The 26,963-nt window shown below is 35.2% G+C and overlaps 1 protein-coding gene, 1 long non-coding RNA gene and 1 pseudogene across 18 annotated transcripts; 2 read left to right on the forward strand and 1 right to left on the reverse strand.

Moving 5' to 3' along the window:
* The first annotated feature begins 12,155 nt into the window (after positions 1-12,155).
* On the forward strand, positions 12,156-14,340 carry LOC110904528 (annotated as a pseudogene).
* Positions 14,341-15,086: 746 nt separating this feature from the next.
* LOC110904527 lies at positions 15,087-21,119 on the forward strand. 8 transcript variants are annotated; one of them, XR_002572605.2, is made up of 11 exons: positions 15,087-15,559; positions 15,880-15,957; positions 16,088-16,148; positions 16,375-16,476; positions 16,944-17,032; positions 17,109-17,222; positions 17,344-17,657; positions 18,986-19,093; positions 19,552-19,667; positions 19,825-19,873; positions 20,423-21,119. It is a non-coding gene; the product is annotated as an uncharacterized LOC110904527 (long non-coding RNA). The 8 variants fall into 8 exon arrangements; XR_002572603.2 differs by having other exon boundaries at positions 15,880-16,148; XR_004879697.1 differs by lacking the exons at positions 15,880-15,957; positions 16,088-16,148 and adding an exon at positions 18,779-18,894.
* Positions 20,401-26,210, reverse strand: LOC110904525 (protein WHAT'S THIS FACTOR 1, chloroplastic). 10 transcript variants are annotated; one of them, XM_035983425.1, is made up of 7 exons: positions 26,006-26,210; positions 23,662-25,526; positions 22,837-22,885; positions 22,347-22,420; positions 22,157-22,233; positions 21,987-22,066; positions 20,401-21,118 (listed from the first exon to the last, which is right to left on the reverse strand). In XM_035983425.1, the coding sequence occupies exon 2, from the start codon at positions 24,974-24,976 to the stop codon at positions 23,675-23,677; it is 1,302 nt and encodes a 433-aa protein (XP_035839318.1). In that variant the 5' UTR covers positions 24,977-25,526; positions 26,006-26,210; the 3' UTR covers positions 20,401-21,118; positions 21,987-22,066; positions 22,157-22,233; positions 22,347-22,420; positions 22,837-22,885; positions 23,662-23,674. The 10 variants fall into 10 exon arrangements, with proteins under 10 accessions (XP_035839318.1, XP_035839319.1, XP_035839316.1 ...); XM_035983426.1 differs by lacking the exon at positions 22,837-22,885; XM_035983423.1 differs by having other exon boundaries at positions 22,347-22,885.
* Between the last annotated feature and the right edge of the window lie 753 nt (positions 26,211-26,963).

Raw genomic sequence — 26,963 nt, forward strand, 5'->3', positions numbered from 1 at the left:
TTTTAAAGAAAAAGTTAAAAGTAAGGCTAGAGGGTATGGTGATGGTCCTCCAAGAGAGGATGACCCGCCACGTAGGCGCCACGTCATAGTCCTCCCAATGATGGTCCATCCCACAAAACTAGAGAGTATAGAGGATGATCCTACCCCATCCCAGTATGTACAAGTAACCATGGCTTTAGTACAAACACAAACAAAGGGGGCCCACCATATTTGGTCCGTCGCAAATGGCGACATCTCGACGATGAGGACAGGACGGAAGTGGGGCGGCATGGAGAGGGGGACGGCGACGGCTTGAGGACGACGCTGGACGGTCCCCATACCGTCCAGCCTAAATAATCCTTGGGTTTTGAAAAAAAAAACCATTAAAAAAAGAAAAAGAAAAAAAGGCATAGTCATAAATGTGGTTGTGTAATTTGGAAATGGCCAATTAAATATTTTTTTTAACGGCGAAGGAAAACACATGTATAAAAAACAGAGACTAACATGAAGCTAGAAATAACTCGTTACTCAATTATAAGGCCGCCCTACTATAAAATTGGTTGAGATTATTAAAGATTTTTTTTATGTAGGTTATGCATAGATCTATGTGTCAAAGAGTTTGTAGCCTAATGATATAAGATCTTTGTTAAGGTATAGTCTCTCCACTTTATGAGGGTAAAATTGAAGTATTTAAAAGCAGGTTTGTTTTTAGTTTTTAGTTTAAAAGAAAAACATAGATCTAGGTTTTACTCTCTTAATTGGGTGAGGTGGTTGTGAGTTAAGTCTTGGTGATATCTTCATGTGATCTTTAACTTTGGTCTCAATTTCTTGTTGAGTTCGTTTTCTTTTATCTATGCTTAAAAAATAAATAAGGAGCTAGCAATTGAGAAAACACCAAGTTAAGGTACATAAAAAGACTAGACTTTTTATTCCATTTTACTTCTTATATTTATTTTTTGTTTTGATATAGTATTTGATAGTAGTTTATGTTTAATTGTGATTATAAGAGTGCTGAAAAGGGTCTACCGAAAAAAATAAGCAAACCATATCCACAAAAATGTCATCACTACGTTGAATCTCTGGTTCTTCGTAGATTTTCTTTTAGTTACCAAACACTATTTTTTTTTATAAAAGTTAGAAACCCATCTATTACGCCATTGGATCAATGAAATATTAAATAGTTGTTAATAAGTGAAAACAATAAAGGAAATAATTAAGTTGAAATCTTTATTAGACTATCCGTAGTGGTTGCCCTTTGGGGCGTTTTTTGTGCCCAATCACGCCCACATGCATGGGCGTGTTTGGCTTATTTTTTGTTTAGGCGTGTTTTTAATCACGCTCATGGGGCAATTGTTTGGCCAATCATTTTTGAGCTTCCCTTTTTTTTAGGGGTGTTCAGGATTCGTTTCGAATTCGAAAAATTCGAAATTCGTTTAAATTCGATTTGATTATCAAGAATTCGTTTCGATTATAAGAATTCGAATTCGATTCAATTCGAGTCAAGTAAATCGAATATGAATCGAATACGAATTTATAATTTCAAATTCGATTCAAAATTCGAATAAAAATTGTACATTTTTATTTATTATTTTTTTATATAATAAATATATAACTTTTATTAAACTACACTATAATTTCTTTTCTAATTTTTTTCCAAGTATTAAAATTACCCATTACATGACCCATAAGTAAAACCTAATTAACAAATCTATCAATAGATTTCTAAACATAAAAATATTAACTTATAATGTGGAGCGATTATTCCCGGCTTCTCGTTTTGAATGTTAGACTTGTGGTACTTTATTTGAAACTTTTTAATGTGATATCGTGTTTTATGGGTGCTTTAAAATTTCTGTTTCATTTTTATAGTTTTTACATGTTTTAAAGAATCTGAATTAAATCGAATTTATTCGAATTCGATTCGAATTCGAAATTTTAGTCGAATACGAATTGGGTTTTTTATTCGAATACGAATTCGATTCGAATTCGATAGGTTTTAATCGAATTAGAATCGAATACGAATACAAGGAAAAATAAAAATTATTCGTACAATTCGATTCGAATAATTCGAAAATTCGATATTCGATTCGATGAACACCCCTACTTTTTTTAGCCAATAGGTTTTTTGGTTGGTTTTTTTATTTATATTTAATTCTTTACACCCTTTTAACTAGGGGTGTGCATGGGTCGGTTTGGTTCGGTTTTTACTATTAACCATAACTATAACCGCTAGTTCGGTTATGGAGTTTTGGTAACCATAACCATAACCAAACTTCGATTACGGTTAATCGGTTATGAAGTCAGTTATGGTTCGGTTTTGGTTAATTTCGGTTAAGTAACCAAGCAATGTTTGAAATAAATAGGGTTGTGCACGATTTGAACTTAGTTTGAGCCTATTTTATAAGATAACGGAGACTAAACTTTTTGGTTAAACTACCGATTTAGGGTTCTTTTTAATAAGGTAATTCTCAAACAAAAACAATTATGGCCATAACATCTTAGTTCTTTATCAAAATAAATGGCATCTACATCAAGATCATTTTGTTACTAACATACTTTTATCTTAGTAAAAACCCTCTATATGGTTTTGTAAAACACAAATCCATTATGTAAAGTTAACATCACAAGTTCGGTTCGGTTTCGGTTATATCGGTTAACCAAAGCTTCATAACCATAACCATAACCAATTGAGCGGTTATACAAAGTTTCATAACCATAACCATTGGTTATATTAGTTATCGGTTATTAGTGGTTCGGTTATCGGTTATCGGTTATGGTGGTTAATGTGCTCACCCCTACTTTTAACATAATGTCCACATCCCCACTACACCCATTTTAGAAAAACGCCCAATAATACCCCTTGCTGACTAGACTGGCACATGGCGCAAAACACCCGAAAGTGGATCTTACCCACTACGCATGATCTTAGATGAAATATTCATAAAGCAAATATTAATAAAGTAAATAATACATAGTTCACCACAAATAAGCGGAAAGAATTTCATTAGGTTACTTAGTATTACGTATTAATTTGGTTCACAGAATCTTATTTATTAGATATAGCTTAATATCAAATATGTGTGAATAGTTAGTTATATTACTATTAATATCATATAATAATCTAAATATATTTATTTGCATTAAATTTTAAATTTAGGGTGACTTTCAACCGATATGTATTCACTCTTCTTATTTTAGGCTACTTTATTATGATAAAAAGTGAAGAAAATGTTAAAGATTGTGGGTTTTGAAAATAATGGATTTTGAAGTTACAAGGAAAGAAGAAGAGAGAATATTGGATAAAATTGACTAAAATACTTTCCCCTTTAATTTTAAATTTTGTCATATGTAATAACCTTATTGCTTCATATCCTTTCTAGCCAAACTATACTTTATATTTGATTATCTTCCTTATAAATATTTCCCTTAAAACAATGAAAATAGTAATAGTAATAGTAATAGTAATAGTAATAGTAATAGTAATAGTAATAGTAATAGTAATAGTAATAATAATAATAATAATAATAATAATAATAATAATAATAATAATAATATTTAAACCATATAGAGGTTGAATCTTTTGTGCGAAAATCTTGGAATGATTTGGATAAAACTAGAAGGTTAGTGATATCTCAACAATATTTCACCAACATAAAGGGAACTTGTCTTTTTTATAAAAAAAATAATAAAATAAGAGGAAAACTACACAGAAAAGTGCACAACTTTTGTACCTATAACCTGCCAATATTTGTGCCACAATCTAAATTGTGTTTGAAAGTTTCTTTTGGATTCTATGGTACATGTGGTTCAAGTTGGATCATGCATTTCTTGTTGTTGGTTGGTGAATCCTCCCAATCATTTCATGTGGATGCAAGCTTGAAGCTTCACTCCTAGTTTGAATGGTCTATGTGCTTACCTACTTCACTGCCTTCATGCTGTTTTTGTTTACTTGTTCACATTTTATTTTACCTATACTTTACCATACCGGCCTGTTTAAATGATAGCTTTTGTATAGAGTTGATCTAACACGGACCTAAATAATTAATTTTTACCATAGTAAATTAATATTAACTATATAAGGTGAACTCTAATATAATAATTTTAATATTTTATTATTCGATTTTTTAGTATTAATATTTTGATTCACCGACAAGGATTAACTTTATAAAAACACGGAAAATTACTTAAGGATGGCTGACAGAGAGGCAACAAGTTGCGTCGCAACTTCCTTTTGAATAACAAATCCAATTCTATCGAAACAAAACTTTGATTCTTCGACGTCCAAAAATTGTTCTGCACTGACATCTACAGGAAACCGACAACTTTATAAGCAAGGGAACCAAAAGTATCAAAAACAAAGGAAATGAAGACATGTTATCTTCAACACAAACCGTTTCATGCTTAGCAACTTTCCCTAATTATGCCATCAACAATTCAACACAACCTAGCCAGCCATGAAAGAGTTTTCCCTTAGCCCAATTAGGGGGACACTCCGACACGATCCACACAAGCGTGTTTCTCATCTGCCCAACCGAATAGAAGAACATCTGTTGGCCGAAGAATAGACCTCTGCTCAAACGGGTCTGTTAGGAAATTCACAAAAACGTTTTTTGTGATTTACAGGGTCTGTTAGGATTATATACAAATTTGTGATTTGTATTTTTTTTTATATTTAAGTCGTGCAATACACGAGTTTATAAGATAGTGTTACAATACATGGTTATGAACATCTTTCGTGATGTTAAAAGAGAAAACAACCAGGTTAAAAAATCAGAAAATTTAAATAAATGAAGAGAATGATCAAAATACTTCTCATTTTTAACAGTATTTTTTTTTTACCATGGTTACAAAAGTGGATGGATCTAGTAACGATTTTGAAACCTCAGTGTTTCAGTTGAGAAAATAATTTTTTTTTGTATGGATTTGGCGATTGTAACCCCTAGGTGATGGGTGGGTGGTGGTGGTGGCGGCGGTGGTGTTGGAGGCGACAACAGTGGATGGGTTGCGGGGGTGGACGGCAACAATGGGTGAGTTGTGGTAGTGGGGGACAACAATGGTGGGTGGCTGCAGCGGCGATGGTGGTGGATGTTGGCGGGTTGTGATGGTGTTTATGAATGGCGAAAGAGAGAATGACATGAAAAAAACAAGAGGGAGGGGGGGGGGATGGAATGATTTTGGGATGTTTAGAGGAAATACGATTCCTTGTGTAATAGGTGATTTAATTCTATTGATCAACCAAACAATTTTTTTTTCATTCTCTCATAATGCTTAATTGCATTCCGACTTTCATTCTTGTAGACCAAACACCACCTAAGAATGTTATTTTATTTTATGTTAACTTACTTTAGCGTTATGGTATGTTTATATTTTTCTTTACCTAAAAATGTTATTTTATTTTATATTAACTTACTTTACCATTATGGTATGTTTATATTTTTTTATTTTGTTTGAACTTTTTAAATATTATGATTTTGATCCAATCTTTGCTGGTGATTTAGTGTTATCATGTTATTTTTGATAATTCGTATTCACCTCGGCTCAGACCAAATGAGAAAACGTACTATGAGGGCACACTTAATCAAGATTATTCTATTTTCTGATGCTCACTAAATAATAAGGTCTAAGGATAACACCCCTCGTGGCAAGATCTAAGGCGGTAGCCCCTCGTAGGGTCCAAAGGGCAACAACCCTGGCCAGGGTTATTTTCCATGTTTCGTTATGTATTGGAAGTTATTCCAGAATCACAAAAGTGATTGAAAAATTTCATAAAACTTAATCCCTTTGTTCATCCATATAACATTTGACAGTTAGGATTACATTGGCATCGCTTTAAGATCTCAAACTCATTAAAATTCATGACATTTTTTCATTAAAAGATGCATACTCGTTCCCGAAACCTTTTTCTTATCTGTTAAGTATTATGGAGTACCATAAAAATAACCTTAATCCGAAAGTGATCTCACGATTCAAAGGTTATCTAGGCAAACTCCAAACCGAAATTACAATAATCTTTTACGACATTTTATCATGTTCCCTTCTCAATCCAGTGACCTAATCAGCCTCACATCTTACGTTTTTCGTCCTTGGATAGAGAATTTCACTTCTCGGAAATGGATATCGTCGTGTTTTGGATATCTATACTCTTTAATTGATGGCTTCTATTTTCACTAGGTAGTTGGCCTACTTTAATAAGGGAGGTCACAATCTAGTTTGCTTAATTTTGAGGGTATTTCTAAGCTTGAAGGACAACTTGAGTCTTAAGAAAATGACAAACTAAATCCGCTTGTTATGGGTTTGGGTGACCAGTTAAGCCATCCAAAATCCATTTGGTTTGGTGGGTAAGGCCAATTTTCTTTTTATTTATGAATCAAGATCATTTGTATCGTGAGTATTAAACATATACATAAATCATATTCAAAACTAGAAAAAAAAGTACACAAACTCGTCTGATTCATTTACACGGCTTATTACATGACATGAATCATCGGCTTAACCGTTAAGACTTGGTAATTGAAACTATAGAATGTGAGTGGCAGGGGCGGATCCATGTGGCGGCCAGGAGTTGCACGAGACCCCCCTCAACTTTTTTGGTGAAGCACAAATTTTTCTCTCGTTTTCACCATTATATGTATGGGATACCCTGAACAAGTATTAGGATACCCTAAGCCTTACTAAACTTGAAAGGAGAGAGAAAATAGAGAAATTTTAATGTTTTCGGCAACCGATCGGGTTCCGACGAGCTGTTCAGATTTGTGAAGTTGAACCAGAGAAGAAAGAAAAGATGTACAGCGCTACGGTGATATATTATTAGGGGGTAGGGGTGGTCATCACTCATCACTCACTCACAGCTTCCAATCAAGTTCTGCCATGTCATCAAACATTATTCCATCACTACGGATGGATTTTAGTGGAAATGTCCATCACTCACCACCACACCCAACAATTTCCCTCAACCAACAATTTCCCTCACCACCCAACACCCAACAACGTGTGATACATTCAACGCGTTTTCCATTTTGATGTGTGATACATTGAGTGGCGGTGGTGTGAAAAATTGTATTAACAAGTTATAACATTCTATCACGAGGAAAACTATTCCCACACCCCAGACCCCTTTATTGGATTGAATACTCAAAAGTTTATTATGGGCCCAGCTATAAAACTTAAAATCTAATATATTTTATAGACAACACAAAAAGTTCATTTATATCTCTACCATTACCCATGGCTTTATAGCCTAGTGGTATCTTGGGGGTGTGATAAGACTTTGGACCAATAGGTCCTGGGTTCGATTCTCACAAAGGAGTTTTTCTTATATTTATTGGGTTTCCTCTTGAATTGGTGTATAGGCATTATGTCTAGTGGAGATGGATAATATCTCTACCATTATCGCATAGAGGCTCACGTCATCTACCATTTATTGTTTCACCATTTAATTTGCATTATTACTTTCTTTTTTCGTTTTTCTATTTTTAATTTTTAATTTTTTATTTTTAATTTATTATTATTATTATTATTATATTATTATTATTATTATTATTATTATTATTATTATTATTATTATTATTATTATTATTATTATTATTATTATCTATATAACATTTTGCAAGAGGCATGAACAGTAGTTATAATATTATTTAATTTTTTTTTTTTTTTTGCCTATCGGTCTCTTATGCTTTTTCTCTTTGGCCCCTTTAAGGTTCAACTTTTATTGCTCCAGTCCTTCTTCTTTGTTAATATACTTGTTATTTTTCTATCCCCCCCCCCCCCCCGCGAGAAAGAAAGGCGAAAAAGAAAATGGGAGTGCAACAACTTCTTCTCATTTTTGCTACACCCTTTATTTTCGTAATTATTAATTTTAGCCCTTACTCCATTTTACATGTTATACAAACTAACCCCTCTAATTTTCAACATTCTAGCTTTACCCATGTATCACATATAATATACGTTTTCAACCTATTAAGTCTTTTACTAACTTAATTTTCGTTCAGTAACTTTCGTTCGCTAATTTGCCGTTGTCTTTAAAAACTTTGTAAAACCTTTTTTACTCCCTCAAGTCTCTAAAGTTTCGAGCTTACACCTACATGTTACATTGAAATAATCAAATACGTCTAATTGCGTTTTTCATATTTTTTTACGCATTACGTAACGATTGGACTAATACATTCGATATTTGCGATGTACTCGCGCCGCAACGCGCGTTGGTCATATTTTTTCATATTTTTAACGCATTACGTAACGATTTGACTAATGCATTCGGTAATTGCAATGTACCTGCGCCGCAATATTCTTTTGGACATATTAGGACTTTATTTTTTGGTTTCTTTTTTAAGGCATAACAATACCAATCGAATTCCTCTTTCGGTTGGTGCATAAAATGTCGGTATCCTACTAATTGAATTGATACCGATAGAAAACCCGCTGCGTAGCACGAGTTATCCCTCTAGTTGATAAACAATTACGAAATGGCTGTTAAAAAAATTAGGGTAAATTACATTTTTCGTCCTTTATATTTGTATCGAATTGCAATGGATGCCCTTTAACTTCAATAATTACAGTCATAGTAATACTTTATTTAGAAAACTCGTTACATCTTTCATCCTTTAACACTAACAAGGTTAAAATTTTAAGTTAAGTTAGAACATGTGCCTTGCATATGAGGGTAAATCGGTAATTTCACTTTTTTATATATAAAACCATATTTTTTTCTCTCAGCCATATCTCTCTCCCTCTTTCTCTTCAACCAACCTACACCACCACCACCATATGCCAGCCGCCGCCACCACCACCATATATAGCAAACGCCACTTCTCCCTTTCTAATAACAAACCCCCAATTCCTTCTCCTCTCTCTCTCACCTTCAGCAAACACACTCTGTGGTTTTTATATTGAGAAATGATGAATAACTTAATGGTTATTTGATTAAAGGGGGTGTGAATGTGTGATTCTGATGCCCACAGCATGTAAATGTTCTTTCTGCATGTTGGAAAATTTCTTAGAAGTGTAGGTATTTTTGAGATTGAAACAAATGGTATTAAACGAAAGCCAAAAGAATTAAGGAAGTGAGGATTATTATTCTTAAAAATGATTAATGATAATTGGCGATTTGGGGGTTTAGGGTTACGGAACCCATTGATGTTCAAGATCTGCAAATGTGAAAGTGAAGTGGGTTAATTGAAATCTAGCAAATGGGTATTGATTGAAATCGAGAAATGATAAATGGGTGTTGAAAAATTTTTGATTTTGAGAGTGGGTTTTGTACCTAAAGAGAAATCAAGATGTAGATCTGGAGTGACGGGATGAAGTTGAAAGGGGGAGAAATGGGTCAAGATGCAGGTGTGTATTTATTGATTATTTTTGTTTTATTTATAGAATATTTTAACTAGATTGGTAAAAAGACCAAAGTACCCTTATACAAAAATATTTAACTGATTTACCCCCAAAAAAATATATTTAACTGAAATTGTTAACTTGTTACTGCTAAAGGACGAAAGATGTAACGGGTTTTTCAAATAAAAGACTATGACTGTAATTATTGAAGTTAAATGTTATCTATTACAATCTGATACAAACATAAAGGACGAAAAGTGTAATTTACCAAAAAAAATTAGGAAGTGATAAGATATGTGTGAAAATGTTTATTTATTTGACTCTGTAGTGTAAATAATTAGATATCTGATGATGTATTTAAGTAACTGTGTATAAATGTTTTGTCTTTGTATGTGTAGAAAGCTTTAAAAAAGTGTTTTGAAAATCTGAAACTAAGTTAGCTTTAACCAATCAATGATTATACGAGAGGAAATTGTTGAAGTTAACATTGGTTTTACTTGTTGCAACCGCAACCGTTGAAAGTTGGTTTTCTATATTGAAGCTTGTCAAGACGGATTTACTCAATCGAAAGAGTGATGATTATCTGAACAATGCTCTGCTTTGTAACATCCAAAGAGAAACATTTGATAAAGTAACAGATAACAGTGATGTAATGGCTCGACTTCAAGGTTCAAAAAGCCTAAGAGGAAAATCTATTAGGTACTTGTTTACTTTATTTATTATCGTGTTTTTTTTTTCATTTACATTGTATGAATGTACGGTAAAAAAAATTGGAATACCTCTGAATTTTTCTTCTAGTTTCGCCAGTAGTGAGTGGAACTATTAAGACTCGAAAGCCAATTAAACATACTGATATTCAGAGCCGGCTAAGCCAAGGTGCAGAATGGGCCTGGGCACAGGGCCCAAACCAGTATGGGGCCCAAAAATTTTAAAAACATTCTGTATGTATTTATAAAAAATAAATTATGTATGTTTAAATAGGCCCAGAGTCGGTTGCAATCAAATGAAATAAGGCCCAATTACAAAAAAAATAAGGGCCTACAGTGATCATATATGGCACGCACAGGAGGGACGAGGTAAACAAAAAGTCGCTGTTGCCTAATGCTATCAATTGCACGCACAGAAGTCAAGAGGGAAATGAAAGGTCGACTCTCAATTCGTTCCTAATATCACAGTGATTCAGGATTTCAGTCGTTGATCATCAGAGTTTCAATTTTCGTTCCTAATATCACTGTGATTCGGAATCGAAGATTCGGAAGTATATCAGTGATTAGTCACAATTATCATCAGACTTTCGGATTCAGAGGTATATCAGTCGCTGATTTCATATGTTTTTGTCTTTTTGATTTCGTTTTTGATTGAATGAATGTCTTTTTGATTTCATATGAATGATTTTGATTGAATGAATGTCTTTTTTATTGAAAATTTGAAATATTAAATGAATGTTATTTGTTAATATTGAATGAATGTATGTTTTTTGTTAACTGATGTCTTGTGATTGAAATATTGAATGAATGTTTTTTTGTTAATATTTAGAAATTATGCCTCCCGTTCCTAAATACAAATACCCATCCGGCCATCAAAAACGTAAGAAGAGGAAGCTAGAGGAAAGGAAAAGAAAAGAAAGGCCAGACGGGTGGGCGACAATTTTTATTGAAAGTGAAATATTAGATACTATGGATTACAAGGAGTTGATCGAGAGCTTTGCTTCAAGAAACGCTAGAAGAACCACACTTTTCGCTTAGCAAGTAGGTTCGATAACTTGATCATTTTTGCTACACGATTTTTGTTAATTTGTTTTATCTATTTGATAACAATTATTGTAGTATTATGAGTTATCTGATTGAATGATTGATGAGTTTATATTATATGAAGATTTGCGAATAGGGCCCAAATTTTTTATCTCGAACAGGGCCAAATTTTTTTTTCGATTTTCGGAGACGGCCCTGCTGATATTTCCGACATGTGAGTTGGATTCTAATGGTGATGTTAATAATTTAAGTGTTCCGGGGTGTGGTTTTCTTTCTTTCTTTTCTTTTTTTTTTTATCAAGAACAACTGAACTAATCTACTTGCTAAACTTTCACAACTTCAAATAATGCATCTTTCTTGTCTATGTCGAATGTAAAATAATGATGGCTGGAGATATTTATAACATGTAACGATATCGAAAAGATTAACATGGATCATTGTAACACCATAGGGAAATCCCACGTCGTCCGTGGACAAAAGAGATTCTTGGTTCATAAGGAATGCACTACCTCTTAAATCATCAACGCGTTTTGGACGCAATGGATATGGAGCACATGAAAACTCCACTATGAAACGTGCTTAGATGGGATATTACTGGGACATGTGACCTCTTGAGCAGTCTCTACCGGGGCAACCAAAAACAAATCTGTGAGTTTTTAGATGGGCAACCTATTGGGGGCAAAGCGGATAATATTGATGATATGAAAGGTTGAATGTTACACAATAAATGAGCATATTTTCTTTGGATGTGCTTTTAAAACTTAGTAGTTTTTTATCAATAATAAGAACATACAAGAATAACAGAATCAATCGAATGAAACAAACAAATATTATATATGAAACTAACGATTACCAAATAAAAACATATCAAAATATAAATCAAATGGGTCAAATGGGTTAACACATTTGCACCACAAATTTAAGACCTGCTTATCAAACTTACGTAGCATTAAGAGTTTTATGCATGGTAAGTTTTTATATATCTATATCTATATCTATATACTATATATAAGCATTTCCTTGTCCTATAATTGTCATTTCACCCACAAATTTTAAGATGGCATGTGAAAAGTCAATTGAAATCCCTAATTTTTTGCCATTTTCTACCATTATTGCCCCTCTCCTAACACACCGGCCTCCCTTTTTTCCCCATCTAAACCCTATCACATTCCTTCACTCTTCAATTGCAGCGATGAAACGTCTGGACTTCCGACGGTTTCCAAGCCCCCTCTACTCTATAATAACTATACATACTAGAGAAAAATAGAGAGTTGGAGAGAGGGAGAGAGAGATGGGGCTAAGATGGAGAACAGGATAATATGAGGGATCCAGTCGGTGGTTCCGACGACCGTTCTACGGCGGCATAGCCACCACCACCACGACAACATCAGCGAGTGGAGTTCAAGAGACGCCGGCTGGGTGGGGTTCCGATTAGTCGTACAGTCGTCGGAACACTGGTAACCCTGGTGATCTTTGCATCCCATCACAGATAACCTTAAATTCATTCATTTTATGTATGTGTTTGGTTGTGCACTGAATTTTTGTCATCTATTGTTGGAATTACATGATGCTAAGAGTTTGTGTTCATGATAGTTTCAATAAAGTTGAGTTGTCATGTGGAACCTTCTTTATTATATGAAGACCATTTTTCTTGCATTGATGATATCTTTCTTATGTTTGTCAAGTGCTCTGAGTTGATGATTTCCTTAATCTGACATCGAGCGGATTTTCATTCATGGTGTGTTCCGATTACAAAGTACAGAATTTTTAAAGAAACTTTGTTAAGTGGAAGTCATATGGCATCTCATGGCGTTACCCTGCCTCAAGTTGATAAGTGGTCCTGTTCTTGGGCTGCAAGAGACCCAGTTGATTTTGGTTCGCGGGCTGCTCTGGCTGGAGCTGGAGCCGGACCCTCCACCATTTCGATTTGGTCCGTTCCCTTTTGAACCATGCAATTTTGGCAGGCAGGCAGGAAGGCAGTTGAACCAGTAACTTGGTTAGCCACGATGTTGCAGGTTTGGGGTAAGATCAAAGCGACAATTCTGTATGTTCTTGCATTTTGCTCTTCATATACCGTTTTAAGTTTGAACTAATACAAAGAATAAAGTGTGCTATTCATTAATCTGTTTCTATGATTAGATACAAGGAGGATCAGCTCCAGGATTATGTCTCTTGGTTTATAAAAAAGGTAAGCGCATTTCCCTTAAACATAAGTTTTTTTTTGGGTAAAACCCTTAAACATAAGTTAAAAAGTTGTCGAGCTCACATAATAACCATCCAAGTTTGTTTCTTGTTTCAATTATCAGTTAAACAACCCCCTTAACTGGAAACACCTTCAAAGTTGTTTTGTTAAAACCGAGGTTTGCAATAGCCTGCCAAGAAGATACAGAGTACGTGTTTTATTTCCAATTATATTCCAATTAAAATGTGAATATGGCATGTTTTGTGAAAACTGGCCGTTTAGTTTAATTAGAAGGTTACTATGGTGTGCTTACTGCAGACTCTCAAACAATACAAATTGGCAGAATTAACTCCCATTGAAGCTGTTGCAGACCACCCTCTCAGTAGGCTTCTTAGAACATTTTTATTCCCTTTTGTTAGCTAGATATGGTAATTTACTATTTGCCATCTTTCTTGACTTAAAGTTTCAAGTGTGTATTAGGTGTGGTTATCCTGCTGTTAATGCATCTTACTATGATTTGAGCTTTCATCCAGTGAGCTCTAACAAGGACTGCAAAACTGTGATTCGTGCAAGTAAAGCATCATTTCTCCACATTAACATTCTATGCTATATGCTTCTTTTGTCACCTAAGATTGTATTGTATTGTATTGCGTTTAGAGCTGGAGTGGCACAATACATAAAAACCAAATGGCGTGTGGTTGCTATCTTTAACGTGATTTTGCTTGTGATCTTGGTAAGTCACTCTGCACAATGATTATGGCTAATTATATATCATGTGGTAGTGGCAAGATTGAATTTTTGTTTAAAGAATCTTGAATTTGTGACATTATACAACATTCCATCTTGTCTGATTGCAGTCAATGGTCTATTTTGTAGGATGCTGTGCAAGACGAAATGCTGCTTGGATGCACTCAAAAGTCTAAAGACAAAATAATAACATCATGATGGATTTGATTATTTATATACAAACTTATGTAATTGTAATTAACGAGTTTACGCTAACCCGCGCATTGCCATATTATTTGTTTGTGAACTAATAAATTATTTAATAAAAACAATGTATAAGATGTTTGATCAAATCAACAAATTGATTTTTCCTCTAATAATATAAACAAAACATGGTATGGTAATTACGATTGAAGAAGGAAAAAAATGACACTCATGGAAAGACATATGCTTGAAATCCCTGGGTATATGGTAAGCGAGATTCAAGAAGAAAAAGACAACCATGAAAAGACATACATTTGAATCGATGTTTCATCTCTCTAAAAACGCTACATTTTAATTTTTAGTTTTTACCCGCCCTATTTGCTTTGACACATATTAAAAGTTATCCGCTATTACCAAAAAGCAAACCATTTTGACCCAGTACCCAAACAGTCTATTCTTACCACCTCTTATGGTATTCTTATGAGCTTTAAATTAGAAGAGACCCTTCTTATTAACTAGAAAAGTGGGGGATAGCGTTGCACCAACAGTGGCAGAGTTCAGTCATCCCGGTTTCAAGTTGGCTCCACTTTCTAAAAATGAACACTCAAAAGTAATGGTGCAGTGCATTTTCAATTATTTGCTTTTACATAATATATTGCATTTAGAGTGGAACCAATCATTTCTATTTCTTTAACTGTTTGACTGCAAGGTTTATTTTTTTATTTTTAACAGACGGGTCAAATGGGTAAAAGTGCCTTTCGATGCGAGTCGTAAGTCGTACAGATTAATTAACTAATGGAAAACGAGTACAATGCACTAAATTATCGATCCCGCCGCAACGCGCGGGTTCCCCACTAGTACTATATATAAGCATTTCCCATGTCTACAAATGTAATTTCACAATCAATTTTTAAGATGTCAATCCAAACGTCATCTTGTGTTTCCCTAATTTTACACCCTCTCTCCCAAATCTGCCCCCATTCAGTGCAATCTTAATGATTCCTTCAACCAAAACCCTTGTAAATCGAAGAAGCAAATGAAACGGTGGGCAATAAGAACTGAATGTTATTGAATCGTTTGCCATCTCCATTTATAGTTATATTGAATGTTGAATTTCATGAGTTCTTCAGTTGCGAAACCGTTGTATAAATCAAATACCTCAAGGCTGAAAATTGGCCATCTCTTCTACCCGACGTATTGCTCCACAAATTTCTGGGGTTTTCCATTTCTAAGTTTATTGCGATCTTCTTGTGCAAGTAAACACAGAGCAAAATACCATTTAGGGTTTTTCTAAATCGATTAATTCATTGATAACTGCATATTCTACAATCATTTTGAAGCGAAGCAGATTCACCACTTCAATCATGTGGACTCTCAATTTTCCAAGGTCCAATTTTCTACTCAGAATTTCTTAACTGGTACCAACTAGATTTGTTAGGGTTTTTTAGCATTTTGACAATTTTACATGCTGTGCTGTGTTTACATATATATTTATTGATTAGTTGTAATAACCTGTATGAATTGTATCCTCTTGTTTTGATTGATCGAAATGATTTGTTTCATGTGACTTTAGCTTAGGTTTATTGATGATGATTTTGAAGTTAGGGATTTTAATATCGGTGTATGATGTTGAATTACTTTTATTTAGGCTTGAAGGTCGGTTACCACTAATGATATTTATTTTGTCCTTGGTTTGATTGTGTTTAGCTTATGGTTGACTCTGGATTGAAGCTTACACAATTTCATAGATCAATCTAAATCGCTTTCTACCACTTTAGATACCAGGTTTTTGAGCCATGTGGTTTTATCAAATGGATTTGTTTTTAATTATATGTTGGCTGGTGAGCTAATGTACCATAATAGTAGATTATGTTTCTGCATATTCAAAAAATTAAACTAGAATTTGTGTTTTTAGGGTTAAGGTTTTTCAATGGTTGCAGATGACGAGTTACTGTTAATTTCATGTTTTCGTTGAGGTATTTCACTGTTTCTAATGTGAAATTTATGTTAATATGGTCCAATTTCATGGAGATGATGATTATTTTGGGCTAATCGTGCAATGTTAGTTACCTTCTCAATAAAATTAAGATTCAAAGAGATGGACATGACTCAATATTTTGAGTTTTGGATGAGTTTTTAATGTTCTCAATTTTTTAGTTTTATTTTCATATAGGCCGATGATGTCTTCCTCAAATTTTGTAGGAAAATATAGCTCGAATCAGGCTTTACGAGCTTAGGAACAAATCGAAGTTGAATTGAATGATCTCCAACTGGTCGTAATATCTACAATCTAGGGGTGCTAAGGTGCTTTTCTTCCACTTAGTGGAAGAAGTATTGTTTTTAGTGCTTCCATTTTGTAGTGTCCTTTGTTTCTAATGATGATGTGTTGTTGCTTCATCCTTCGATGAATGTAGACCTGGCAAACGGGTCGGGTCATGGGTCAAAACGGGTTCGGGTCAAAATGGGTCAATTAAAAAAGGGGTTGTTTGTTATCCTTCTTGTATAAGTTCTTTTGTTAAAATTTGTTGCTGCATTTATTCCTTTGAATTCTATGGCGGCAACATCATAAGCATGAACAGCCTCCTCTTCAGTCCCTGCAAAGAAAAACGTTTACGTCTGATAATTTATTGATTTCTTTTTTGTAACCCATTAAAAAAACGGTATGAAAACAGAACAAAACAACAAATGACAGTTTATATCAGAATTTTGTTCGGTTCAAAACGGTACTGGTCGATATATAATAGTGTCATATAATCTCTTTATCATTTCAGATATTAGAAGGTTTAGATGCTGTGAGGAAAAGACCTGGAATGTACATTGGAACTTTGGAAGTACGGGGTTTTGTGGTCTACATCATCTGGTATCTTTCTCACTTTACCTCAAAACATTAGTTTCTTCCTATTATGATTGTTATTGTTTTATATCTATAAAATCAGGTTTATGAAATACTGGATAACGCTGTTGATGAAGCCCAAGCTGGTTTTGTTTCAAAAGTCGACATTGTCTTACTCGCAGACGGGTCAGTGTGCATCACTGACAATGGACGTGGGGTATGAACTTATATACATAACTTAAAAGCGGTTGCTATATAGTGAGCATAATGGAGAAACGAGTAAAATGTTTTGAATTTTAAAATGATTATCAAAATGATATTTCACATTCATATTGTAGATCCCGATCAACATTAAGTCCCGACAACATGCAAAAGAGCGCTGGTGGGAGGTGTACGGTGGTCGATTGGGTTGGTGTGATGGTGATGATGGGTGGCGGTGGTGGGTGGGTGCGATGAAGATGATTGGTGGCGGTGCTGGGATGCTTACGGTGGTTGGTTGTGGATGGTGAATGTGGGTTTGCGGTGGTGGAGGTGTTGCAGGTGGTGTTGGCCGAAGTGGTGGGTTCTGGATGGTGAACGTGGGTTGTGGATGGTGAAGGTGTGTTAGGCGGTGGTGGGAGGGGTGTTGCAGGTGGATTGATGTTTAAGATAGGTAGGGTTATAAATTATTTTGTTTTATTTTTTAAAAATGATATTAACTAAATGGTGTAAAAAGACTAAAATACCCCTTGGTGTCCAGATTTAACAAAAGAAAATAAACTGGGTTAGGTTTAAAGAACATACCGTGCAAGATTTTGAAACATTAAGTACAAAACCCGTCAATTTTAAAGATAAAGGACACCGCCTGTAATTTGGTGTAAACATAAAGGACAAAACTTGTAATTTACTCTTATCGTTTTAAGGTTTGATTTATATTCCTGTCTGTATTGTCGACTCCGCTGCCAATCCTTTTCATTTGTCAACGATTCCAACAACTTCTCGACCATTTCTTCTTCGGTGATAGTTATTCCATATCTGACAAGCTCTATCTTCAGATGACAGAAACACTCAAACATCTTTAGCACCGACTCATTCTTCATGCATGCAAACAAATCAAACTCTTTCTCCAGTAGACGTTTCTTGTTTTTCACTATCTCTGCCCCTCCTACACACTTCTTCTCTAACTTGCGCCACAAATCTTTTGCATTTTCGTAACTAATCAAAGAAATGATATCATCTCTAACAGATTGATGTAATAATGCTATATATTTCTGTTCAGCAACAAATGTCTCTTGTTCACCATCATTCTAATTTTCATAATCTTTTCTTCCAATATCGAAACCGTTCTTCAAACACTTCCAGCTTAGATAAGCAAACGCTTTCAACCAATCTTCAAATCTGTTTGCCCATCTGTTATAGTCTTCAATCGCCATGAGCTTTGGCGGCTTGTTATATGTACCATAGGCGTTATCGATACTGAGAGAATCAACAATTGCCTTCTTCCGATTTGGATTTGTGTTGGTCGTTGTATTTGTTGAAGCATCCCCGGTGTTATATGCAAAAACATCGCTGAATGGGTTTAGGAATTCGTCTCCCATTTTGTAAACACCTGAAAAAATTTCAAACACTTCGAAAAATTTTCACAATTTTCAAAATTCAAACTGATGCACTTGGATCGGATGGTGATCCGATCGGACAACACAACCAAGTAACAACGTCCAAGTTTCGGATAGGCTCAAGTGTCGGACGGTGACTCGTTATATTCTGATCTACCTTAGTATATTGGGATTGCAGGTCTTACGCTAGCACCATTACTTATGAAGGTTGACCCAAATATAAATGTCATTTTGACTTCATGCCTCACAGTTTTTGTGGGTTGTTACCATTCTGTCAAGCCGACACCTCCTACTGTAATTATAAAAGCACCCCGTTCAGATTTTTTTTATAATTTGTTGCCATTTTTTTTGCTTAAAATATTTATTTTCTCTATCTTTTTCACAGGAAACAATGTCTAATGCACATGCCATGCGTTTCGCCATTATAAGTCTACACTAAAGTTGATTCCACAAGATTAAGAGTGCAAAGTGTTCTAAGTTAATTAGTTAATCGGTAAGTTATTTCGTCATTTTTAAGAGTATTTAGTCTATTTACAAAAATGTTTTTTTAAAGAGATTGTACATCAAGGGGCAATTTTGTTCGGTTCGAAACGGTACTGGTCGAAACGGTACGGGTTGAAACGGTTCGGTATGATCTTCGACCTGAGATGCTACGTCGCAAGCTGAATTGGACCTGGGTGTTATCCTTCTTGTATAAGTGCTTTTGTCAAAATTTGTTGCTCCATTAATTCCTTTGAATTCTATGGCTGCAACATCATAAGCATGAGCAGCCTCCTCTTCCGTTCCTGAAAAGAAAAACGTTTACGTCTGATCGGTTCGAAAGGGTACTGGTCGAAACGGTACGGGTCGAAACGGTTCGCGTCGAAAGCAACCCAAACTGACCCACTTGGAAGGCTTTGGGTCAAGATTGCCCCCTCTAATTTTATGAGTCTAATTTATTTTTTCATTCAGGAAGCTCCCAGTTACAAGAAGAGAGATAAGATTAAGATATGGGGGATCTCTACGCATTGGACTTTGATGGAGTTCTTTGCGATAGTGTCGAAGAAACCGCCATCTCCTGTGTTAAGGTACTGTTTCATTTTCACACTCACATTGTATTTTGTGTGTCGATGATGTATGTAGTTATAAGGTCGGTAATAGGCACTTTTTGTTGTTCTTGTTGCAAGAAGTTTGTGTTTGGGTACACTGAGTTAAATTAGTTTTGTTGACCTGTTGTTTCTGCAGGGCAATTAGTGCACGTGTCACCACTAAACCATCACTGCCCTTACCAGAGGTATAAACCCTTATCTTTCCTATATTTTTAAAATAATAATCATATTATTTTATTAAAGCAATGTAGAAGGTTGTGAGTTTGAATACACTTTACGCCTATTTGTGGGACGGTTTCAGCGACTTTTTAGCCATTTTTTATATTTTTTTAATCAGTTTTATAGTACACAGTTAATATCGGTGGGATATCGGTTATCGGCCCTCTACAAAATATTGGTTCCGATATTGTCGGCGATATTAGAACGATATTGACCGTTATTTGGATCATGTTTCAAATACTGGCACTTTTGAGTTGACTTTGAATATTACTATTCATTTATATATATGTTTTGCGTTTTATATGTGTATATATAAATTTTGCATGATACCAAAATTACCGATATCCCACGAATATCCCACCGCAATCTCAAATACCGGCCCTTGACTGATAATCAGATTTTGTATCTGATTGAGATGACCAATTCCACATAGTTAAGAAAAATAAACAAGTAAAAAGAAACTCATGCCTATTTTACAAAAAATATAAAGATATATGAACTTTATTTTTTAATAGGGAAAGAAGCCAAAGATCCAAACAATCGCTATTGCAACCAACAATGAAGACTGCAGTATTATTGATCTTGAAGAGGATTTTAATGCACCAATGTTTGTGCAACACACAGAATCCATGCTGGAGGATATAAAAAAGCCTTTCAGCCAAACTTGAGTGTCAACTATATTGTCGTAGTCTGGTCTGTGCTCCAATTCATACCAGAACTAAATAGAGAATCGTTACTATTTTTATTTACATTGTTGTCTTTTGTTTTCATTAAACATAAGTGTCGGAACTGTTCCAGTACTTAACCAACGGAACAGTATTAGATAAGGTTTGGATCAAGTTTCCGTCCCGTATTATTGACTGCGCCGCAACGCGCGGATGCCCAGATGACTTACGGGTGTTCCTCTAACAAGTGTGGATACATAGTTAGGCCCGACTCCATTGTGCATTCATCTATCCACCAGACGGATTTTTTTCCCCTGCAAACTCTTCAATTTTCTTGCTTTCATCCTTTAAAGCATCAAGCGCGGGTAGTTCAACAAATGGCTTATCAATACTGTTAGGCGCGTCATCCAACCCAATAAGTTGTTCGTAAATGAACGCACCCCATGAAATAATCAAGTCCCTGATTGACGCACCATGTGGAAAGTTTTTACTCCCACTCATTGAACGAACCAGATTTCTCCCGACAAGTTGTTATCATTTAGAGACCTGAATTGCAAAAAAATATAAGACATCAACAACTCGCCGCAAAAATCCAAATCTTTAACTAAATGATTTAGGAGGTTGCATCTAATAAAAATAGAATTTAGGTGACTTTCAAGTACGGTGTATGCGAGCAAAGCCGACCTCAAGCTCACCTGAGCTTGAGTTCTAAGTGTGGGCTCGACTCACTTAACTTAGCTTAATGGAGCTCGAACCCGAGGTGTATATCCAAATCTCACGCTCGGTTCGTTTATTATTTATTAACTTTTTAGATATACACAATGTGTGTGGGTATATATAACTGCAAATGTGTTATACATAATATGTTCAGTTTATACTCGCGAACCTAGCCGAGCTTGGTATATGAAGCTCGATTAAACAAGCTTATTTTGTAGGTTAACGTATGAAGCCCGGCTGGATTCAAGCTTTTAGCGAACCGATCTCAAGTAGCTCACGGGCAGCTCAACCCGTTTGAAATATAAAGGACCAAAACTGACTGCATTACCCGTTAATAAGTCAAAACTGCCACCTCTATTCTAAGCAAACAAACAAAAGGTATAACTTACAAGGAAGACAATAGGGTTAGAGAGGATAAAGTATTTAGTAGGGTTCCAGTGAAGTTATTATCTGCCAGAAAACTTCAAGGGTAAAGATTATCATATATTTAGCATATGTAGCCATCATAAAAGAAAAGGTTAAAAAAACAATCTAGTAGACCACAGTTATCATGATTTTTTTGGTAAGTGTTATATTAGAGAAATAAAGTTGTTATTTATCGTTTAACTGATTCTTAATTATTGTAAAAGCCCTTGAATCTTGGGGCTCATAAATTCATGAGTTTAATAAGTCTTTTTTTTTAATTGGCACAACTTACCAAAAAAAGAAGCAGTAATACGGGCTCAGTCTTCCAAATCGATACACGATTACACCAGTGGTTGCTTCATCCCAACCAACCTACTCCAGACGAGCACAAAATGATTACCGTGGTCAACACTTCAGTTGAGCAAAAAAAAAAAAAACATGAGTAATGTGTTATGTATATACCTGTAGGTTATGCCATTGCGGGAGGTTCTCCCGTCTCACACCATCCAGGTCACTGTGCCAATATTCGTACCATATACCTGCATAATTTCATTAGTAACTAATAACAGTTGTGTACATTGTTAGCAGATATTGATGTTCAATGGACCAATAGCAACATGAATACAAGTATACAACCATAAAAAATCGTTACCATCGGCATCTCTTCCGTTCGTCTGGTAGACATATTCTCAAGCAAAAATGACCGCACTCCACAATCAGAATTTACTACAAAAGTCATTATTAGATATTAGTAAGATTGTACAGTTAACAATTTACTAAAATTCATCCCAAATCAATCTTATGATTTATAAAAACAAATAGTCCACAAATACATCAATGGAGAGTCTATCGACCTCTTGAAAGTCAATCAACCCTACTCATTTTGTAATTCTGTGTTCTCAGGTCCTATAATCGTTCATTGTGTCTATCATCAACTCTAATTAATCAATTGATAGTGGAATTTAATAAGCATTTTGTAAAAAAAAGATACGTTTTAGAGGGTATAATAACCACGTCATACAGATTAAAGGACCATGACATTTAAAATACAGGCAAAAAGAGATCACGGTTTTGATAAATCTTACGATTAAACGGAAAAAATACCAGTAACCTGAGTTAGAACTGACACACAGAAAGCATACCTCTGGATATACGACCTACATAATCTGTTCGGATTCACTGTAAAATCATCTGCAATTTTAGTTACTTAGTAACATGACAAACTCAACATAAAAAAATTGTTTTCTAGAGGATAATGAAGTAATTAGGGATCCAACTTCCAAAGGATAACAACAATAATCATCTAATCCTGCATAATCTACAAATCAATCCGAGATTTGTACGTACAGATACAACCATAACCTCCAATTTCATCGATGATATTGATAACATAAAACCTCCAATTTCATCGATGCTAACATAAAGCGATAAAGACCGGTCAAAATATTTAAAGGCAAACTCTGATGAAACATTTAATTTCATCCATCTTTTCAGCATCCCCACCCTACTATCTCCCTCATAATTACCAGACTTTACACCATCCTTGCCCCTTTATCTCCTCATGTTCTTGATCAGGTTTGAATGGGTCAAACCGGGGCCCGTAAATAGTGCAAAGCTGCTCCAGTGAGTTTCCTTGGGCTGACCCGACTCCATTTGATTTTTTTCGCCTTGAATAAACTCTCATAGGAACCGGGTATGTATCACACCCCTAGAAAGATATCATGGATTCATGGCCAAAAAGTGTGATCACCATAAAAGATTTCGCTTTTGCATTACTACAAGAACTATAATTTCTCTACAAAAAGAAACCAACTAACAGTCAGTAATAGTACTCTAATTATTTCAAGTATGCACGACTAATGAATAATCCGTTATGATCCAATAAAGGTAGAAAGTGAGCTTACAAGTATGTTAAATAATGATAAACAAAAGATAATAAAGGTGCAAGAAAACACAAGATTTATAACCTCGGGATGTTTATTACGTATCGTTATAAGCTTTCTGAACTTCTCCAATATCCATCTCAGAGATTTGTGTAACCAACTCATCTTCAACATCACTCGTCGTATCATCCTCTTCTTTGAGCGATCGGTCAATCCAAATAGTGTTTTCATCTTCTGAATCACTCTCGAACAAATCATTATCAACGAAATCATCCATGTCATCAAAAGTCTCAATCCTTTTCTTCCTTCCTCTATAACCAGTAAGGCTAACAACTTTCTCCTTCCAAACAACCAACGGGCATTTCTCAATCAATTCCGACCCATCATACGCTTCCGTCAAGAACACACTGAATCTTTTCCCTCTTTCCGAAACATAAAAGATCCCGAAATGCTTCAACAATATCCTCATCAGCTTCTGTGGCATCACAAACTCCCTCCTAAAGTGAGTCAAATGATCCGTAATCAACCGTTTCTCGTTCATAAAGCTTAACACCTCATGCATTACCGCAATCGCTCGCTTATCAAACTCAACCGACCCCGCTTTCAACTCTTTCGCATCTGCATAAGGCGAAAGATACTCCCTTTTTTGAAAATTCTCAATCTGCCCACCATATCTATACACTTTCTTGTAATCCGGAGGAAACTTCATCGGAAACGCCAACGAAAGCCTCCCCGGAACATGATTTTCGGCTTTAGTGATGCCCGTAACTTTCTTCTCCACTTCGGTAACAGACCAACATGGGTTCCAAGAAACAAGCTTCAAGAACTCAACATCATCCTCATCTTTCAAAACCCGAAAACAATCCGGATACTTATGCACCCAATGCTTTCGAAAATCATATGGCAGCCCTAAATCCCTCCTAAAATGAGCAATTTTATCCAAAGGTAAAATCTTGTTTACAGACATCATTAACAACCTTGTTACATGCTCCACGGCCTTTCCCTCATTCTCTGCTATTAATCTTTCTTCTTCTTCAACCAATTCTTCGCCTTTCGCAGTTAACCCGACCCATGTTGTGCCCCTTTGGTCCTTATACATCTCGAACAGCTTTGGCGATTTGCGAATAAAGTCTGATATTTTGTGGGGCTTTGGCAGATTGAGCTGGCGCCTGTGTTGATCAAGAGACCTGATGGGAATAACTTGTTCGGGTTCTTGCTTTAATAATTCTAATAGAAAGAGGATTTTGGAGGCGATTTTGTGCTTTTCGACTGCGATTTCGAGGGCGTGGACTCGTTTCTGTTGGCTTCTGTCTTGAACCCGTTTGCTTGTTGTCATGAATCGTGTAACCGAGGGTAGGTAGTGAGGGTTTTTGAAGGGTTTAATGAGTTGGTTTGCCATTTGATCATGGGGTGCCCAACAGGTGTTTGTGAAAATGCCTGACTGAAGTGACGCAAAAAGAACGTGTGAGATCGGTTAAACTGGATCAGAAATGGCTTGTAGAGGGGATGAATTGCACCAGAAATCGATTGAGTAACAAGAATTGATTGAAAAGAAGAAGCAATACGAACCTCAGTGGATTGAAGGAGGAGCAAACTAGGGTTTATAACGATTGTTAGTGGTGGGGTTTAAACGAATTTATTCATTTCAATTCCTTAGCAGCAAAAATTCTACAAAACAAAACCAAACCGACGATACATGGTTAGAGCTGCACTATGAACGTTAATGTTTCTAGGCAGACAGGAGTCAAAACATTGTAGGATGTGGTTTTCCTAGTCCGAGTCGATTGAACACATAGGCGGCTAGCCCCTAGGTTAGCAAGTGCGTTGCTTATTGGTGATCCTTTATGCTGTGTTCCAGATATCTACTTAACAGGGGGAGGGGAGGGGAGGGAAAATGAGGTTTTTTTTGCCTGATAATAGTCTTTCCAATTTGGAAAGACATTGGTGACCTGTTAAGACACGAAAATGTTACTAACATATCATATGACCTGTTTAAGACACAAACACGACCTGTTAAGACACGAACACGACCTGTTATTCCATATTTGAAATTAGCGATTAATGAACCTGTTTAATGAACAATAGACCAATCACTAAACCCATCATCTTCTTGTAAAGATATCATATATGCAAAGATCATATCTGAATCACAAAAGTCCGACTTCACTGATAAACAATTAGACATGACAAAGGTACTAGTTAGTGAAGATATTTTAGTATATGCATAAATTCTTAACTGATAATAAATTCACTACAACAAAATAGACTTTTATGAAAACATCATCAATGTATTCACACATCGGTGGTGACCAGTGACCGACTACTAATAAAATAAAAACCTCAAGGAAAAAAAAACAAGTCGGTGATACGACGGTAATGTTTTTGACAAAATATTTGAACTACTTGACAAAATATCTGTGTTTCTTACATGGTAGAACGAGGCCGGAATAGATGAACGACGACGGAATAGACGTGAAGTGAAAGAATGGCCGTTGATGTTGACGCCGAAGGCCGCCGGTGATACTGAAGTGATGAACGATGGCTGCCGGTGATACTGAAGTGATGAAATTGAAAGTGAGCGGCGATTGAATACAAAATTTAGGGTTTGGTTATTGGAGCGTGAAGTGAAGGAATGGATTTCAAAATTTTGGGTATACCCTTCTGACTCCACGTGTCCCCACCCCACATATTTGATATATTTTTTTAATTTAAAATTATAAACAGGTCACTAACGGGTCTTAACAGGTTAACGGGTTTTAACCTGTTTAGACACGAAATTTAAACAGGTCTTATCATGTCGACCTGTTTAGACACGAAACCTGTTAAGGTCAAACACGAAACCTGTTAACTTCGTGTAGGTTCGTGTCGTGTTATCGTGTTCGTGTCAGAATTACCAGCCCTACCTGACGGAGACAAGAAGAAAGTTTAAAAACTGTTAATATAAAAAGTGTAATGGGTTTTATTTGTTTTCAGTTTTCTACCGTAACGTTATTTATTAGTATAAAGTATACACTTTACCCATAATTAAACATTTTTTTACTGGTTTTACTGTTTAAGTTGTAGTGGTTTTCAATGCAGCTCAATTATTTTTTAATTATTATTTTTTTAATCATATTTTTCATATTAGTTAAAGGGTAAATTACTTTTTGAGTCTCTGTGTTTTAGCGGTTTTAATCACGTGAGTCCAAAATCAAAATATTTAACGCCATGAGTCTTTATAGCCACTTTTCTTAACCATTTGAGTCCAAATTTCTAATATTGTTAGAATCTTTTGGTTAAGTATTGTTAAATGACTAAAATACTTTTATAATTAAAAAATTAAAAAATAAATTATTATTAGATTTTTTTTCTGTCACTCTTATATATCTGTATCCCCCTTTTATCTC

This window comes from Helianthus annuus, chromosome 14, assembly GCF_002127325.2.
Source record: "Helianthus annuus cultivar XRQ/B chromosome 14, HanXRQr2.0-SUNRISE, whole genome shotgun sequence".
NCBI classification, from domain to species: domain Eukaryota; kingdom Viridiplantae; phylum Streptophyta; class Magnoliopsida; order Asterales; family Asteraceae; genus Helianthus; species Helianthus annuus.